The sequence below is a fragment of the Pinus tabuliformis genome, chromosome 4_1, assembly GCF_031772625.1.
Source record: "Pinus tabuliformis cultivar Carrire ecotype Pingquan chromosome 4_1, CPIR1, whole genome shotgun sequence".
Lineage (NCBI taxonomy): Eukaryota > Viridiplantae > Streptophyta > Pinopsida > Pinales > Pinaceae > Pinus > Pinus tabuliformis.
This window is the reverse complement of record NC_142303.1, coordinates 202,049,943-202,070,423: the sequence shown is the minus strand read 5'-3', so window position 1 is coordinate 202,070,423 and position 20,481 is coordinate 202,049,943. Positions and strand designations below refer to the sequence as shown.

Here is a 20,481-nt window from a genome sequence, read left to right as displayed (position 1 = left end):
GAGATCTCAATGAGCTCTTGAGGATGCGGAAAATCGAACTAGCAACAAATAAAAACTTTATGTATGGTATGCAATTGCCCCTGGAAAATGTTGTTTATGGCCCAAAAAAAAAACATTGGAAGTTCATGGATTAAAAATTGTTGTTAATCCGACAGTGTTTGGGATCATTTTTGAGACATTAGCAGTCTTGAATAGCTAGCTAGTTTTGCCAAATGGCACTTGAATCGATGTATTAAGTAAAGGAGGCAATTAGGACTTACTGGTCATTGGAGAGACTAGTCGGTCATATAAAAAAAAAATACACTCCTCCGCCCTTGCAAAACATTCTTCCAAGAATAAACACCACTTATGCCTTGAAAGCACTGAGATCATTATAAAGGAGGGTCATTGTTTCAAATGTAAACTTTGAGAAGCATTTGAGATCATTAAACATCCAACAATCTAAATAGGGATGGGGTTGTTGAAGTCAGTAAAAACTAGATCCCTTTACTCTCACAGAATTAACCCCCGAATTTTATTTTCTTTCCCCTTCTGTATTTCTTTCCTTTGGTTTTTTCCTCCTTTTCTTTTTTCATCCCACTTTTGTTTCCTCCCTTCTTTCTTTCCTCTTTTTGTCCCTCTTTTCCCTTCCCTCATTTGCCTTCTCTTCTTCTGCCTATATTTTATCTTCTTGTTTCCTTTGTTAATTTATTTATTGTTTTTATTGATGTTAATTTTGGGTTCCCAAGTTTCCCTTAGTCCATTAATTATCTCTCTTTTTCTCTTGGTTTCTTTTGTTTCTCTTTTCTTGCATTGGTCTCGTTGTTTTTTGTTTCTGTTTTTTTGTTTTTGTTTTTTTTTGTCCTTGCCTCCCTTTGGATTTTTCTTCTTTTATTATTATATCTTTATTTTACTTTTCATTTTTATTTTTTATTTTTTTTTGTTGGGTTGGCCTATTCTCACCTATACTCCCTATTGCCCTTTTATTTATTTATTTTCCTTCCTACCTTCCTCTGGGCAACTTGTCCTGATGATGAGTCTTGTTTGTGACTCAAAACGTGTAAATTGTGGATTTATCTCCAATATAGTGTTCTTTAAAACTCAACCACAAAAGTCTCCAAATAGCTACCATATCTTTTTCAAGCCAACATAGCAACAAAAGTGTTATTCATTTGACATTATCTCTAGATTATAGATGCACTTTACAACTCTTTGTGCACTAAAAAAGCTTCTATATCCTTTAACCTAAATGAAATGTGTTTACTCTTAGTTACATTAAATTCTCTTTATTCCAACTTTAACCCAAATCTGACTCGTGAATATTTAACTAGATAGATGAAGATTATGTTCATAAATATTGAGAAATAAATATTTAACTAGGTAAATGAAAATTATGTTCATAAATATGGAGAAATATATAAAGCATTATATTGACTTACATCTTAAATTTATTTATTAATTATTGCATTTTAAAATGTAATAATTAAAGAAAACATTCAATCAAAATATTTTAATTATTATTCTAAATTTAAATTGCTTCACAATTCTATTCAATCTTATTTTAGTTATTACTCTAAATTTAAATTGGTTCACAATTCTACACCATCTTTAAAAGTCTCATGCTTTGTGACACAAATCACACCCACAATGATTCAATCTTTCTAACAACATTATTACTATAAATTTAAATTGGCTCACAATTCTACACCATCTTTAAAAGTCTCATGCTTTGTGACACAAATCACACCCACAATGAGTCAACAAAGAACTAAGTTGCATTTTTCAAATATATAATAGTTAGGCCTAATAATAAAGTTTCACAACTAAGAAGAAAGGTTTCCAAGTCGGAACAGAGCTAGGGTTTGCAGGAAACCTGCTCAACCTGCGATCAAGGTACCAAACTCTGGAGGAGGACAGCGCCAGGAGTGTAGAATTGCGCAGAAGAGGGCAAGTTCTGACCCAACAAATGAAAAGCACGGGGTCCATTGGGACCCCATCTTACAAACAGGCAATGATGCAAAAAGATAAAGGCCCACTGGACGGGGTGCAGATCTCAGGATCTGAGAAGACAAGAAAGGAGGATCTAAGTAAAAAAGGGAAATTAAGCGAGGAACCCAGGACCACCCAGAGGCGAAGAGAAACTAATAACAACAACAGCCCAGTCGACAGAGACAAGAAGAACCCCTCTCCAAAACAGATACCACAAGAGAAGGAACCTAAGGACAAGCTAACAAGAAACAATGAAGATCTGCACCAACATGGCACAGATCAGGAAGGAACAGCCACAAAAACCAGAAAGCAGGAGAACCAGGGGCATTGCAAGCCTAAAACCACAGAAAACCTGCAGGTAATAATATCTGACTGGAACTACAGGCTTACCGAGATCATATGGCAGAACACGCAGTGATCTACAAGTTTATGGGTTTTTAGACGACAGAACGAGCCTTATGCTTGTGGATCAAGCAACAATGGAAGCCAAAAGGGGATGTGAGGCTTCACCTAGGAGCCAAAGGCTTCTTCACGGTGGTTTTCACAAATCTGGATGACAAGGATCGCATCTTCGACGGAGGACCATATTTTTTCGCCTCAGCAGGACTATACATGAGACCATGGAAGCCCAACTTTGCGCCAGAACAAGAAACATTCAAATAGGTACCTGTCTGGATCCGCCTGTTCTCTCTCCCGATTGACTATTGGAGACATGCGGCGCTAGAACAGATAGGTAATAAGTTAGGTACCTTCATCAAAGCTTCGGAGGCAACACTACAAAAGAGGTATACCTCTTGTGCTAGAATCTGTGTCGAGATGGATGTTTCAGGGGCTTTTCATGAGGAACTGTGGTTAGAATATAGGGATGAAGTTTACTTTCAAGCTATAGACTATGAGCAGATCCCATTTCGCTGTAGAAAATGCCATGAACATGGACACTTGTTTAGGGAATGCCCAATGAACAAAACAATGGAAAAACCCAAGGATAATACAGGGAAAAATAAGGAAGCTTTCACCCGACCTCCTGGTAGACAGCGAGCCAACAGGAAACAGCGACATAAAGCAAGCACATCCATCAAAATCACAGGCAGCGCCTTTAAGGTGTTGGAATCAGAAACAGAAGCAGTGGAGGCAACCAAGGGAAAGATCCATTGAGAGTTAGCCAGACCATCACGACAGAGAAGACCCAAGATGCCAATCCTATCCCTTCAAATAGCGTCCCACAATTTCCAGTAATAACAGAAGAACTGAAAGAAGATTCAGAAATGATAACCATCGAAATGGGCATAGAGGACATGGATCTTAGCAACATTCTAGAACAAGAAGGTATGGATCTACTGCACATGGTAGAGAAATGGAAGAAGAAAGGCATAGAACACATACCTAAGGAGGAGGTGAACAAAGTAAACTCATTATTCCTAGCAAGACAAAAAGCAGAAATGGATATGCAGAAAAGAAGCTTTGGAGCAACAAAAGGACTAGGGGTAAAAGCTCAAGGACTGCATCAAACCACCACCAATCCCAAGCACTGGAAAAAACGAGGCAGAAGGACAAACAATGAGGCACTCCAAGAGCTCGGTCAAATGCTCCTTAACTCAGGTAAGATGAAAGCCCTTGAGGCTTTCACACTTACTTCCTAAAAATCTGTCAATTATGAAAATACTCTCATGGAATGCTAGAGGGCTAAACAACCAAAAGAAACAACGATTATTAAGGAAAAAAGTCATAAATGAACAACCTAATATGATCTTTTTGCAAGAAACAAAATGTTCTAGCCAAATAATGAAAGCAATAAGTAAAAAAGTTGGCAAAAGAATGGAAAGCATAAAGGTGGAAAGGATTGGAATGGAGGGTGGCTTAGCCACTCTCTAGAATCCTCAGGTCCTCTACACCTTATTTCTGCAGAGGCATCCAGATCGTCCATTTCCATAGAAGTCCAAATCATTGGAAATTCAGACACTTATCTCTGCACTAATGTGTACAGCCCTCAGAAACTAGAGGAAAAACTGTCAATGCTTAGAAGTCTCTCCAACCTGCAGCATAAATATCCCCTAGCAAGAACGATTTATGGAGGAGATTTTAATATGATCACTTCGCTAACTGAAAAGAAAGGAGGCATCAGGATGCTCAATCGGGATGTAGAAACTTTCAATAATTTTATCAAAACAACGAAGCTTGTAGACATCATCCCCAAGAGCAGTGCATATACCTGGAACAACAAAAGGGGTGGAGATAGGCAAATTGCCTCTAGACTTGACAAATTCTTAATAACAGAAAACATTCTCCTTGAAGGGATCACAGTGGATTCGGAAATTCTACCAAGTGGAGGTTCTGATCACTGGCCTATAACTATGAAGGCGGCCATACTCGGCACCCTGAGGAACAAACCCTTCAGATTTGAGAAGTTTTGGCTCAGCCATCCGGAGTTCATCTCAAAAATAAAACAATTGTGGAACGAGCTGCTAGAAACTAGAGGAACTAAGATGTACAAACTCCAAGTCAAACTCAAACATATCAAAACCAGGTTGAAGACCTGGAACCAAGAGGTCTTCGAAAACATATTAAAAGATAAGAAGCTACTGGAGGAACAGTTAGAACAAATTCATAAGGAGTGGCTCCAGGGGGGTATCAACCAGGAAGTAATGAAAACAGAATAGATACTAATGTAGAAGTGGCAGGCTAGATGCCAACAGGAGGAAACCTTGTGGAAGCAAAAATCTCGAATCCAATGGCTCAAAGAAGGAGAGAAGAATACAAAATTCTTCCATCGCTCGGCCATTGATCACAGATGTGCAAATAAAATCATCAGGATGAAGAATGAACAGGGGACCTCTTTACAAACCCATCAGGACATCTCATCCCTCCTCATAAATCACTTCAGCCAGATCGCTTTGGAGCCGGACATCAATAGAGAGGAAGCTATAAGAGATATAATGACCTCCATTCCCAAGCTAATAACAGAAGATCAAAAATAAATCTTTGAATCACATGATCACCATGGAAGAGGTGGAAGAAGCAGTGCGAGATATGCCCAATGGTAAGGCTCCAGGACCGGATGGCTTTACCATCGATTTTTATAAAGCTTGTTGGGAGATAGTCGGTGTGGAAGTCTGGGAGGTGGTAGAAGATTCCCGGCAATCCTCATCCATCCTCAAATCCCTCAACTCAACCTTCATAACCCTTATACCAAAAGAGGAGGAAGCAAACACACCCTCGAAGTTTCGCCCAATTGCATTGTGCAATGTTCTTTACAAGATTATCTCTAAAGTCATAGCCAACAGGCTAAAGCCAATTCTTCCTAGGATAATATCAGAAGAGAAATCGGGCTATGTGGAGGGACGACAAATAATGGATAATATACTGCTAGCTCAAGAGATGATTCATACTCTTCAATCTCATAAAAACGCTGGCATGCTCATGCAGTTGGACCTTTCAAAGGCATATGATAAAGTCAACTAGAGTTACTTGGAGGCCATACTGGAGGCCCTTGGCTTTGCTGAGAGCTGGATAAAATGGATTCTAGTCCTAATCAAGTCTACCAGATTCTCCATCCTGGTTAATGGAGCTCCCACGGCCCCATTCACTCCCACCAGAGGTATATGGCAAGGAGATCCTTTATCCCCCTTTCTGTTTGTTATATTAATGGAAGGTCTAAGCCATATTATCAAAAGTGCGAAAGAGGTAAACTTAATTCAAGGCCTCCAACCCTTGCCCTCCTGCCCTGCTACCACCCACCAGCAGTTTGTTGATGATACTATGCTTCATGGCACCCCCACAATTCGAGAGGCTCAAGGCTTCAAAGCCATTCTCAAGCATTTCAACAAAGCCTCAGGTATGGACCTAAATCTCACTAAATCCTCCATTTTCTTTTTCAACACTCACCTCACAGTCCAAAAAAATCTTTCCAGAATCCTCGGGTTCAAGAGGCGAAACCTTCCTTCAAGATACCTAGGAATTCCTCTTACTGACAAACCATGGCAAAAGAGTCATTGGGAGAAAATGCTATCCAATTTGGAGAAACGCAGCAAGCATTGGACCCACAGAGCCCTTAACTTTGCAGGCTGACTTGTCCTCACTAAAGCAGTCCTTCAGGCCATCCCTCAGTACATGCTCGCCGCCCTCCCGACCCCTAAAGGAGTTCTTCATAAAATAAGGCTCATACATAAAGCCTTCCTTTGGTCGGGAAACTCTAACAAGCATAAATGGCCCTTAGTGGCTTGGGAGAAAATATGCAAATCTAAGCTCTTAGGTGGGTTAGGCCTACAAGACCCATACACCATCAACAGAGCATGTGGAGCCAAGCTATGGTGGCGGTGGGTGAAGGAACCGAACACCCCCTGGGCCAAACATTGGAAAGCCAAGTATGCGGACAATTGTAGCCCTCAAAATCTGATTAGAATCCAGGAACCTCCAGAAGGCTCCCCAATCTGGAACTTAGCGAGAGCCAATCAAAGCATAATACAAGAGCATAGTTTTTGGGAAGTCCGGAATGGTCAAACTGCTCTTTTTTGGGAGGATGCCTGGCAACAATTGCCCAAACTTGAATGCCCTAATTATCTCACAATACAAAGAAGGCACCAAGAGCAAGGAAAGCTAATAGTGGAACATTACTGGAGACCTGACACGACGAACCAGCCATGGAAACAATGGATCTTCAACGACACCCTGCATTCAGCAGAAATGGATAACAACCTGATGTCTCTGCAAACAAATCTTGCTAAAAGGAAAATCCGTAGCGCTCAAGATGCAGATCAACTGCGATGGGGCAAGCTCGAAGGGGGAACCTTCACACTAAAAGAGGCAAGATCTTACATAGAAGGATGGGACCAAGAAGAAAAAGTCAATTGGCACAACAAGGTTTGGGATGCAAACCTATGGCCGAAGATTAAAACCTTCATGTGGCTCCTGATGCACCGTAGAACCCTCACCTAGGAGAACCTACAGAAAAAAGGTTTCATAGGTCCCTCGCGCTGCCCTCTCTGTGAAAATGAGGAGGAATCAATGAATCACCTCCTTAATGAATGTGAATGGACCAACAAACTGTGGAATTGGATGGAAACAATCTTCAAAAGCACTGACAGAAACAGAAATTCAATACTGGAAAGCATAGCAAATTGGAGATTCAAATATTCCAAGTCTCAAACAGTTAACACTTTAAGGAAATTAACCCTTGGTTTCTTAGTTTGGTCCACGTGGAAAGAATGGAACAGAAGAGTTTTTCAGAACGAAGCCAAATCTATAGAGATAATTAAAGCAAATATCCTGCAAAACATGAGAGAAATGGCTCTTACCAAGTGTAAAGCCGACTAGGATACTGAACCATCTGTCACTGACTTACAAATTATGCAAGTGTTTGGTATAGCTACAGGTACTTCATCCATTTCGTTTGTGCAGCGGCCTCGACAAGGCCCCTCCATAACCTCTTGGCAACACCCTCAACCAGGTTTTCACAAACTGAACTTTGATGGGGCCTCCCGGGGCAACCCTGGCCCTGTGGGCCTACGAGGTGTCCCTCGTAACCACAAAGGCGAGATTCAACATATATTCAGTCAATCTATGGGAGAGGCTACCAACAATGAAGCGGAATTCGCAGAATTAGAGTAGGGACTCAGGGTACTAATTCTCTTAAGAACAGGGGCTATTGTTGTAGAAGGGATTCACTCCTAGCGATTAATGCAACGAGGAAACTACAGAAGGGATCAAGACCTGGAAAGGTTACAAAGCACTGGAGGCTAGCCAAAGTTACAAAGCTCATTGCAGAGCACCTCTCAATCCTCGACGGAGTCATTGTGCAGGCGGTGAGATGAACTGCAAATGCAGTAGTGGACTGCCTAGTGAAATACGGGGTCAATCATCAAAACACCTACCCGGACACCTGCTGGCAAGATGTAACATGCGAAGAGCTTCGGGCCAAGTGTTTACAACTTTCAAGGCACGACATTCTGAACAGGGGGAGGGGCTGAGCAGTACCATAGTACTGTTCATCAATGACGCATGAGGACAGCCATTAATGGACATTCTCCGGGTCATTATGCCCCAAATTAGATTTGCAAAGGGAGGTACCATCACTCAAATCGAAAGGGGAGGAAAATCTCGCAGAAGAACAAATGTCAAATTATGCATTGCGCAACTGAGGACATGTGGCCCATAACCAACATCTACAAGCATGGCAACCTAGTGGCTTCGGATCGAATTCAGGGGAAGGCATGCGAAAAACTAAAAGGGAGTAATTATGTCAGAAAACACAACGCTACAAAGGCTTCGATGAAGATCGTGATCCATCACATTCACTCCTCAATTATAATTAAGATGATCCACCAAAGGGCTCAAACATATCATTCCCATTTCCCAGTTCTAAGGCCTTTGCGCTCTGTCTGGTCTCCTGTAGCTTGTTCGAGTCCCGTTAATACCTGCAACAGCACGATGACAAACAAAGGTAGTCGCAATGCTTCCACTAACAGAGAACTGAAAAGAGCCCGAGAGGCCTATGAAACTTCGGTCTCTACTAAGGGGAAAAAGAAAATTGAGGAAATAGAAGCAGAGGTCAATGAGGAACAGGAGAGGGTGGACATGCACACCATGGAGGAGGAGATCGAGTGGATCTCGGACCCAGGAACTCCGACTACCAGAGCCACTCAGTTCGTGAGAACCCAAAGTGAAGTCTGGCGCATGAAAACCATGCTTGCCAAAGCTCTTAATCTGCAGGGAGCAACTATGAAAGATGCGTACTCTACCACATCACTCGCCTCAGCTAAGAACTCTACAAGGCTAGATTCACTGGAAGTCTACATGAAGTCTTTAACAGAGGAACTCAAGATGTTGTCTAAAAATCTGGGAGCATTCATCAGGCTCTTTAAGCTCTCTATATGACAGGGGATGAAAATTATGGTTGATGTTTTGGCAGAGGACAATGACACCCGCATGGAAAAATGCCATAATTCCCAGAGGAATCCAAAGCCAGAATCTGACAATGCAACAGTCGGCCCCCATGTTACCAATAAGGATTACGTGGAACTAGAGTTGTAATTGCTTCATCGCTCTCTGCTCTTCGCCAGTCATTCTCTGTTGGCTTCCTTTTAATGTCTGAATTTGTCTTGTGTTCGATGGGCTTTCCTAGACCCTCTATGGTTTTGCTTCCTATGTCAGGAAGCCCTATGTCGTTAGCCACTTCTACTTTTAGTTACAATTGTGATAGATAGTTTGTTTAGCTCGTCAGTGTCATGAAAGGCTCTGTTCTTAAGTCGCAAGCCTAGTTCCTGCTAGCTCTAAGTGTAGTCATTTTTTGTCAATCAAGCTTGATGCTCAATGTTCTGTTTGGTTATACAAACTTTTTGTATCTTATGTAATTTTGTGATATAATATACATCTACTGATTTACACATGTAATTTTGTGATATAATATACATCTACTGATTTACACATTTCAAAAAAAAAAAAAAAAAAACTTAATTAAAAAAAAAAAAATCCTATCATAAATAAAAAGGGTGATCTGGGTGATATGTATATTTAGAAAGCAGATTATAAAATATTTTTAAGATTAAAAAACAAACAGATTATAAAATATTTTTAAGATTAAAAAACAAAATTCACACGCATACAACTTTGCCTTTATTTTGTATTCAATAAAATTTAAATTTAAATCAATTTTCAAGGTTAAAAACAAAATTCCAAATATGGATAGAGACACACATACCACTCAATGTTTTTATTTTATATTCAATAAATTTGAAATTGAAATCAATTTTCACTAATTGTATTGAGAGGTGCATTACAATATAAAAGAGAAATCAATTTTCACTAATTGCATTGAGAGGTGCATTGCAATATAAAAGAGATGTAAGTTTAATGTAATGTAAATATGTTAATATTTTTTAAATGTTGAAAAATATATACCGAAAAAACATAAACAAAAGAAAATTAAATTTTAATTTCATATGTTTTAATTAATTAATATGTTAAAGAAATTATTATTTTGTCTAAGTTTTTTTTATCTACAAGGTCTCAATATGCTTGTTGCATGCATTACAAACTTCGATAGTTATACATGAATATTTTAATTTTTCACTAAAATAGGTGCAATAGTTTCACCATACATGTTGATTCCTAATTCTATTGATTTTAGTGTAGTTGATTTCTAATCATATTTGATTGTTTGCACTAGATGTGTTGATTTTGGTGAGGGTAGATGCATTGATTGGTTCATGCACAATATTTAAAAACATTGCAATGTTTTTGTAGCCATGTCCTAGTATAGAGGAGAAATGTAGGCATTAGTGTAATGTGAAAGAAAAATGCATTTGACATTTTTTAAATATTTTATAAACTTATAACATAACAAGACTCTTAACCATGAATATTCACCCCCATTTTACAATGGTTATTATTAACTCCTAAATAGACTTCGTTACAATATCATGAGCCAAATACCATGGTTTATCAATATCACATGCCCAAAAACCATAACTCATTTGAAAATATCAAAATAATTTATTTGGTTTTTTTAACAAAAAAAACATGGGGAAGATATTGTAATGTTTAGACTCGGAAATAAAACCAACATAGGTTGTCCATCTTAACACTAGATCTACCAAGTGCACAAAAGGATCAAATCTCTTTTCACTCTAAAAGAAGTTTGTACCTCAAAAAGAATTTATCCCTCTTAGCCTCAATAAATCCAAAGTTAAGATGGATTCAGCCTGATTTTCATTTCTTACATAAGAATACTATTGACAAAACCATAAGTAAATTAAACTATGGGCAAAACCTACAATTGTTAATTTAATTTCAATTTAATTTTAATTATTATTTTTTATTTTAATTTTATGTAATTTGATCTAGTCAAAATGTTTACATGATAAGACAACAATATTTTTTCACATGTAGTAAAAATAAAATAAATTTTAAAAAAATAATTAACTTTGTCAAATTACATAAAACTACAAATTAAAATAAAATAAAATAAAAACATAAAATTAATAATTATGATTATAATTATAATTATAATTTATAATAAAACTAGTCTAGATCCACCTTAATTCTAGATATCTATTTGACAAAACCATAAGCAAATTAAACCATGTGCAAAACCTACAATTGATAATTTAATTTTAATTTTATGTAATTTGATCTTAATCAAAATGTTTACATGAAAATACATTACAATATTTTTTTAAGAATAAAATAAAATAATTAATTTGGTCATATTACATAAAATTACAAACAAAAATAAAATAAAATAAAAACATAAAATTGGTAATATAATTAATAATAAAACTAGTCTAGATTTATTTTAATGATAGATATACCAAGTCTATATCCATAAAAAAATTTGATGTCTAAATATTTTTAGAATGAAAATATATTTGATCCTGTAGATCAAAAATTAAAATAAACCTAAACTGGTCATAAATTAAATTTTAATTTTATTAATATTATTAACTTTCACGGAACCAAAATAAAATAAAATAAAAAATAAAAAATAGAATTGTTAATGTGCCTCAAACCCAATAAGATCTCAAATAATTTTATGTGAAACAACTTAAAATGTAGATGTCCGAAATCACAACTATAAATCACAGACCCACTCACACACCCAAAAAAAGGTTCTCAATACAAAACTTCAGTAAATTAAAATTTAGAATATAACATCAATTCAAAGTGTAAATGAATATCAACTCAGTTAAAAAGTAATAAACCTGTGGGTAAAGCTTCCCAGCGATTATGACTTGCATAACCCTAGCCGTTATGTATAAAAAGGCATTTAAAATCACGCTGATTCGATGTTTGTATGTACATTCTCGAATTCTACAAAAACTACTATAGCATCATCAAAATCACAATTATTAAATGTTTAGGTTTACAGTTTACATGTAAATTCTGCCAAAAGAGAAGGAATTCCATAAAAGCTGAAGCTATGAAACTATGCACTTTTGGGCCAAACGTTCCTGATCACCAGTCAAACTGCTGTAAATTAATTATGTTTTTTCGGTTCCATACATGATAACTGTAATTAATTGATTATTTAGCTTGGAAAACACTTGATATATTACTGTTTCTATATGTGATAACAAAAATAAGTTACAAAAAAAAGGGCAAATGGCAAGATTACTCTGTTGTCTGGACTCTGAATGCATGAATATAATGTCATGTAACCGTTCATGGGGTGAACGTATATGCGAGAATGGTAGTTGCGTAGGCATTCATTGATTATGCCCTTGCTCAATTAGTTGAACCCAGATATTGCACGAATCCATTTTTGTTCGAAAACACGAGTCTTTATTAAAAAAATAGCTCTTTGAATAAATTGTCATCTCCAGTGGGTGAATTAAGGAAAAAATTTCCCCGGTCTCTCTTTGATTACACTTTTGCCCTAGGTTGTAGAAACTGCAGGACACTTCAATCGACAAATTTTCCTTTTAAGTTAGCTTGAATACACAAGCAAATGCGCCCAGTAAGGGGAATGTAATGTTTTAGACAATAACAAGGGTCAAACTAACTGCTATCAAACTAATTGACCCAAAGTTTACCCTTCAAAACTATGACACCAGATAACCTGAACTTTAAGCCTACTTTCCAAACAGGACACCACGTAGAAGGCACACCGCTCTAGATATGCTCTTCAGTAGTCCATGCCACCCATACCACCACCCATAGCTGGGCCTTCCTTCTCATCCTTCGGAATCTCAACAACAACGCACTCTGTTGTGGTTAACAGCGAAGACACACTGCAAGGACATATACAGATTCCAGAAATGCCTTTAGAATGAAGCCATTGCAACAAAAAATGTATAGCAGATAAAAAAGATGCTCACGAAAATGTATAGCAAATAATAAATATGCTACTAATGGCAACAAGAGGTTAAATTCTTACCTTGCAGCATCAACCAAAGCAGTTCTGATCACTTTCAGGGGATCAATAATCCCTGCCTTCACCATGTCAACGTATTCACCTGTTCCAACAGTAGGACAATTAACATGTTCACTTTAGTCTAGCAGATGAAAACAAAACTTCAAAGTTCAGGCACAACGCCCTTGGTTGAAAATTGAAATGCCACGACCCCTTGTTAACATAATGCCCTCAGTTGAAAATTGAAATGCCACAACCCCTCATTAACATAATGCCCTCAGTTGAAAATTGAAATGCCACAACCCCTCATTAACACAATATGTCAAATTCCATCATAAACAGCCTCTACAAAGTACAGTTGAAATGAGTTCTTTACCTTTAGCAGCATCGTAGCCAAGGTCAAGATTATCTTGCTCCAGTAATTTCCCAACAACCACTGCACCTTCCACACCGGCATTTGCAGCAATCGTATATGCCGGCATCTTCACAATCACACAATATCCTGAATCAGAATTATGGACAACAAAGGCAACATACACGTATTATAATAACTCAAAATACACATTATAAATTTCAACCTTCAATGCATTCTGAATAATTTGCACTCCAATCTTTTGGTCAAAGTTAGCAGTCTGATGTTTTTCTAGTTCCTTTGTCGCATAAAGAAGAGCAACGCCACCTCCTGCAAAAACATATGCTTTAAAGCCATGTCACTCAACATAAATAAAGGTAATAAGGGAGCTTACTCTTGTGATCACACCCTTAAAATACCATAAAACACTGTAAGCAGCACTTTACCTGGCACAATACCCTCCTCAACTGCTGCCTTGGTGGCATTCAAGGCATCTGTAACTCTGTCTTTCTTCTCCCCTACTTCTGCCTCACTAGCTCCACCAATCTGCGAAAAGGAAAGACAAAACGATAAAGGAATAGCACAAAACGCCTGTTTATTATATGCAAATGCACACACAATTCAATAGTTAAATAAAAGAAATTTAAAAAACTGCAAAACCTTCAGAACTGCAACTCCTCCTGAAAGCTTTGCCAACCTCTCCTGATACTTATCCTTATCATAGTCTGTCGTGCTGGCTTCAATGGCAGCCCGAATCTATTACCAGAACAGCACATCAGTTAATCAAGGCCAAACATAGCTTTCATTACTCCCATTCAAAAACAAAAAATTTAAGCTATGATACATGAAACTTATGCCAATGCACACCTGCTCACATCTTTCTTCTATAGCCTTCTTATCACCACCTCCGTCAAGAACAATAGTGTCATCCTTCGATACAGTTACCTATCACCACAAAAACCAATAAACCAAGAATACCAGTAAGGTAAGCGGTAGGTATTCTTGCTTCACTCAAACAAACCCAAAATTTTGGGTGTCTCTGCTAATTGAATAAATCTGTAGGCTACACTTTCACTGTCATTATCAAAAGGATGCAATTCAAACAAACTCCAAAACCCTATCATAAGATGTTAATTGATGGACATATGTCAGGCTGACAATAATCAAACAGATTGGACTTAACACTAACCTTCTTTGCTGAACCAAACATATCAGCTTCAACCTTTTCAAGCTTCATGCCAAGTTCTTCTGTAATCATCTGCACAATTGCCCCTTTATCAAATCTAGACTATGCATCCTAAATAACAGAACTTCCCTCCTCCCTCTCCAAAATCTTAAAAATAACAAGATACTAAACACATTTCCTAGGATGGTAAGCAAAATTATTAGTACTGCTTTCATATTATTTAAATAAAAATCACTGTTGCAAGAAAACAAACATCCAATAGAGAGGTGCAAGGAACTAACTTGACCACCAGTAAGTACAGCAAGATCCTCCAAGTTGGATTTTCTGTTTTCTCCAAAGCCTGGAGCTTTGATTGCACAGACCTATTTAGCACAAATCAATGAACACCATTTAAGACAAATACAACTATGATCTGCACTTCATACAGAAAGATGCCGAAGACTTTAATCTTACCCAGCAACAATATCTTGGATAAAAATCTATGAAATTCTAGGTAAGTATAAAGCTATATCTATTGGATACCTTGACTCCGGCACGAATTTTATTTAGAATTAGGGTTGCTAGTGCATCACTCTCTACATCCTCAGAAACAATCAGAAGAGCTCTTTGCTTCTGAAAGAATAAACAACAAATTCAAGTTAACATCCTTCCAAGGCAAGCATTAGTACTTAAAAACAATAATGTATTGTTCAGATTGAACACTTCTTTGGCACATTTAACACAGTCCAAAGAAAATTAATTCTTACTTTCAAGGCCAACTCCATTGCTCGGACAACTGCATTCAAATTTGAAATTTTCTTTTCATGTATCAAGATCAGAGGGTTCTCTAATTCCTGCAACAGTTACGATCCCATGTTAGTTACATCGATGTCACGTACAACTCCAATAACAGTCCATTGAGGCCACTTATTAGAGCCAAAGCTGCACTGTGTATGCCTTTCGAGAAAGAAACAGAATATTCATAGTAGTAGCTCAAAGGGTTGGTGAAAAAGCTCCAAACAACGTTACCAGAAAAGAAATAAAACTAGAGATACATGTCCCATGCATAGCGCTGCCCAGATTTATTAACAAGTATCAAATGCAACTATTGGAAGGAAGTAGGGGATTAGTGTACACATTCAATTTTAACTTTATACTTACACATTTTTGGGCTTTCTCATTTGTGATAAAATACGGGGATATATAACCCCTGTCTAGCTTCATTCCTTCAACAAACTCCAATTCATTGTACAATGTCTTCCCATCCTGTGCAAATCCACACATCCAACAAAACCAAATATTACATTTCCCTTAGTTATAGGTTAAAAATTCTGAGAATATCTAACCTGTACAATCATTTGACTTACTGCAATAGTTATGACTCCCTCCTTGCCAACTTTTTCCATTGCTTTGGCAATCAGTTCACCAATTTCCCTTTCACCATTTGCTGAGATGGTGCCTACCTGCACCCCAGCATATCATGCAATCCCATTTAGATAGCACTTGTAAATTTTGTATTTCATCATAGTAAATCAAGAACTCGAATTCATTCAGAAAATGATCTCTTGGTAAGAAATTGAAAATATGCAGCCATAGACTCAAGTAAAAGACTAATCACTAGAAATGGGCATTCATACAGAACACACAGCACCGAAAGAAGCTAGATTCTCTTACAACCCACATCGAGGAGATATTCAATTATTGTTGATTAAGGCAAATAAAATAAAATGGTTAAAAAAATGCTCTTAAAGACTATGGCAGAAGAGAGGTTTAATTCTCAATTGGTGTCACGCAAATAGTACAAGAATAAAAAATCTCTTACAGGCTGGGGTGGAAGAGAGGTTCAACTCTTGGTGTAATGCTATCAAAATAAAATGTGTCAAAATGATGTCCCACAACTAAATTCAAGCGAATAAAAAGAGCCAACCTTTTATTAATTACAATATCTTCAAATACACACACACAATAGCTTCAAATATAAATAAATATATAAAAGTATATACATGGCACATATACTACATACATATGTATTTATATAGTTTATATATTTATATATATTTGAAGCTATTGTGTATACACACACACATGAAAACTACATGGATACATCTTAACTGTGAATTTTTTGATGGGTGAAAGGTTTGCACCTGTTTAATAATCCCTCTGTGTTTAATAGGTCTGGGTTTAAGATGGATCTATGTTAGTAAATATAACAAGCACAAAACCAATTAAATCTGTCTAATGTGCACGCAAGTGGCAAAACCATCTAAATCCAGATCCGATGTGCACCTCGAGGTCACATATCTCAAGTTCCAGCCATTTGTGTCAGCTTCAATATTTGCATTTTCGAGTCTCACAACCTTAAGCCATATAATCAAACCAAGGTTCAAAGTTTTACAGAGTCAAAGTGCATGCCAGACCCAGGTTTAGATGAGCCTATGCTAATGTGTCCATATTTAATATAATCTTCCATGTACACACAGAGAGTTGATGAATCACCTCCAGCCCCACCCTGGCTATATAAGAAGCACCTCAGTTCTCTCAGTGAAATTACATTTTTGTATAGCTAAAAACTTTATTGTTTGTCATACACCAGAAAGATAGATTCATCCTGAAAATGATCCCTTCACAAAGAAAATTGACACTGATGTAGTCATAGCTCCACACAAAAGAATAATTATAAAAATCAGCATTCATGAAAAGAGGAATGACTGTCACAAAGTCAAAATGTCCTCTGATAGCTGCATCTCGTATACAAAAATCTATCCAAACTATAAAAGTCTATCACCATCATAATTATATACCTGTGCAATTTCCTCGGATGTGCTTATCATCCTTGCTCTGCTTTTCAAATGCGCCACAACTGCATCAATTGCCATGCTAATGCCCCGTCTCAAGTCCATTGCATTCATCCCAGCTGCAACTGACTTACAGCCTTCTGTAAATATTGCACGAGTAAGGATGGTCGCACAGGTAGTGCCTGCACAAAACAAATTTACTGTCAATACACACAATGTAATTCACAGCACCTCCTTGCCTCAAAAGCATAAATCAATAATCAGTGCAGTATTAATATAATATGAAAGCCCAACTTAATACATAACACACTACTCATCACTGAATGCAATTTCAGTAATCTACATGATAAGAGACCAATTTCTTGATCTCCCCAATAATAAATTTAAATCCCATAAAATCATTACATATCTCATAGGCCCCCTAAATAATATTACCATCTCCTGCAACATCATTTGTAGCATTGGCAACTTGCTTCACAAGACTTGCACCAACATTCTTTAACTTGTCACTGAACTCAATACTTTTTGCCACGGTAACACCATCCTTTGTTACTTTTGGAGCACCATAACTTTGTTCAATAACAACATTGCGACCCTTGACAAATAAAGAAACAACATCAGGCAAACGGTCAAACAACCAAAGCACATATCACAGTGAATTTTCCAAATACCAAAGAATTGATAGACATCTAAAAATCCCCAATGACATAGAAAAGTACAAAAGAAACCAGTAGAGAGAACATGAGCAATCAACGAATAAACTGTTAAATATAGACCTTACACATCTTAACAACATTAGCAAAAGGAAACTAGAAGTTTCGGCTAGGACATACCTTTGGTCCCATTGTCACCTTTACAGCATCTGCCAGTTGTTCCACACCTTGCAGCATTGCAGCTCTAGCGTCAACACCAAATCTGATATCTTTTGCAGCATAGTTTCTCCTCCAGCCGAGTCTGCTGAAATTCTGGAGCATTCAAAAATCCCAAGGTTAGATACAGGACACTATCCCATGTACATACCAGTGATTTTGTAGCATTGTCACGCCCTCATTCAATCTGGTTTTCCGATTATATTATTACTAAAAGAGCCTGCCCATTCCAAAATTGAAAAAACCTACAGGAATCCAGTTCATTACATAACGTCTACAAGGAGAAAGAATTGCATCTAATTTCATTTAACTACAGGAGGAGGTCCAAATCAAGGAAGGGATGACGCACCTGTCCGTAGCTACTACTCCTGCTTCTGCACAGAACAATAAACAAGTACAAATATGTAAGTTAGAAATATATAACAATATTCGCAACCCAATCTAACTACAAAATCCCGGAAGACGGATGTTCGTTTCAGGTTGTGACATTAAGCCGCTAGCTTGAAGTTCAATTCAAATTAACATCCGCAATAATAGAAAAAAAGACTGTACCAATGATCGTGAACAAGAAATAGATGTCCCTGCAAGAGAAATATCTTATACGTAACAAATAATATAAAGACAGGAAAATTCAATCTCAGAAAATGAACTGTGCGAAAATATCTATCATCCAAAACAACCCTAATGCAAGGCGACCATATAATAAGATGGCAACATATGAAACCTTATGACGTGTAAAACAGCTCTATACAGCCTGCAACTGACAGATTGCAAGTGTTGCCCTAAGGTATCAAAAACGTAGTGAAAACAACCTGCAAGTGACAGACTGGCAGTACACGCTCCCAAAGCCCCTCCTCTCCCTCTCTCGATTGCAAAGCCCAGTCAAAAAGCCCTATGATTATCTCAACTCCTTCAAACCGACCCAATACCATGATGCCCCGAATAGATAAAGACGTCCAATTACAGGGAAAACAAACAAACCAATCAACTCCTTCTCATGGCATGCAACTGAACAACAAGCTAAATAAACAATGCAGAAATAAGAGTGGTTGCATAGTCAGTTAACTATTCTAATCTGTGGCTTATTATGCCCAAACGAAATGATATCCAATATGGCATCTGTATTAAGGTAAGGTCCACGGGTGAGTTTTAAACAAAAAATTAAAAAGGAGAAAAGAGGAAAATCTTAATAACGTGTGTAAAGGCACAGTCCAGTACTTATGGAGAAGGCACATGAGATCAAAATGCCAGAGCTAAAAACAGAATTACCAGGCATTCTTATTATCTCTGCAACACACAAACAGGACTTATGTATAAACAATGTGATATGTCCCAATCAAAACCAATGTATACCCCAATTTGTGCAAACATAAAAATCAGCAGTTTTAACGAGGATTATGCAATATAGGGCAACAACATTTGCCGTGGAACTCAAATAGGAATATGGAAACACGTGTCTATTAGCAGGCCTTAATATATCCTCGTGTTAATATTTTAGATGCAAGTAGGGTTCAGGGCTTCAGCCTCCCTGAGGTTTATGCTTTCAATATAATGTGATCATTTACATGAGATCCTGAACTTCAAAGTTTGCCTTCCTCACATATCCTGTGAATATATATCAATCATTTCCTTACACAATCACTACCCACCGCATTCCTTAAACACCATGTCTAGGAAATGTCATCCTAAATCATCAGAATAGCAGACAAGAACACCAAATTTACAGTCTAGTATATACAGCTTAAACCCTAAACCCTACTGAGTTAGACACTGAGTGCTACCCAATATAATTAATCATATCATTCACACAACATTAAAATAAACGCGGTTGAAGGTTTTTCATACGGACCCAATTCTGGAAGCCAGTGCAGCTGCTGCTCTGTACATTTTGAGCAGAGAAACTTGAAGTCGAGCCCGGAAATAGAACAAGAGAGACCCGTCTGGATTGAGCACGGCTATAGTTTTATCATGTTGGTCACGGAGTAGAACGCTCAAATATATCGAAATTTGTTTAGAGAGACCAAGAGTCTAGAAGGCTCCATTAGGGCTTTGGTCCAACAAGGTTTTATTGACTTGCATGTTGCATCACATTGAATTTTTACAGCATCGTTGGTTTCGGTTTAGGGTTGTATCAATTGGAAAAAACACAATGCAAACTGTGCCGTTTTTTTGTAAAGCACAGCAAAATGCATTATAGGTTTTGGAGTTGGATTTTGGAAAATAAATTTTTATTAATTTATGATTTTTTTATCGTTGAAAATGAGTTTTTATTAATACGAGAAAATTTTAGGATATTCAATAGTAGAGAGTTTATATTCAAATTTGTGATTTTAACAAATTTTTACTAAATCGTGAATAATTTTGTGTAGAATTTATTTAAAAAAATTCAAAATATATAACATAATTGACTATCTAAATTATTTTTAAATATTCTTATTATAATAATTTTAATTTTAATTTTAATGTTTGATCTCAGAAAAAATAAT

The 20,481-nt window shown here is 37.1% G+C and overlaps 1 protein-coding gene across 1 annotated transcript; it reads right to left on the bottom strand.

Annotated features, from left to right (window-relative positions):
• Positions 1-12,381: 12,381 nt before the first annotated feature.
• On the bottom strand, positions 12,382-20,156 carry LOC149174921 (chaperonin CPN60-2, mitochondrial-like). Its single transcript, XM_089419455.1, has 18 exons — positions 19,845-20,156; positions 18,345-18,369; positions 17,960-18,091; positions 17,562-17,721; positions 17,133-17,308; positions 15,699-15,794; positions 15,493-15,597; positions 15,099-15,185; positions 14,875-14,964; positions 14,634-14,714; positions 14,356-14,424; positions 14,034-14,111; positions 13,827-13,922; positions 13,613-13,712; positions 13,393-13,496; positions 13,191-13,296; positions 12,839-12,917; positions 12,382-12,692 (listed from the first exon to the last, which is right to left on the bottom strand). The coding sequence occupies exons 1-18, from the start codon at positions 19,880-19,882 to the stop codon at positions 12,587-12,589; spliced, it is 1,728 nt and encodes a 575-aa protein (XP_089275581.1). The 5' UTR covers positions 19,883-20,156; the 3' UTR covers positions 12,382-12,586.
• Between the last annotated feature and the right edge of the window lie 325 nt (positions 20,157-20,481).

Coding starts and splice junctions, on each gene's coding strand:
- LOC149174921 (XM_089419455.1), bottom strand. CDS start 19,882: ATGTACAGAGCAGCAGCTGCACTGGCTTCCAGAATTGG. Junction 15,795..17,132: donor CATCCGAGGAAATTGCACAG/GTATATAATTAT, acceptor GCTGGGGTGCAG/GTAGGCACCATCTCAGCAAA. Junction 12,693..12,838: donor GCTTTGGTTGATGCTGCAAG/GTAAGAATTTAA, acceptor ATGTCCTTGCAG/TGTGTCTTCGCTGTTAACCA.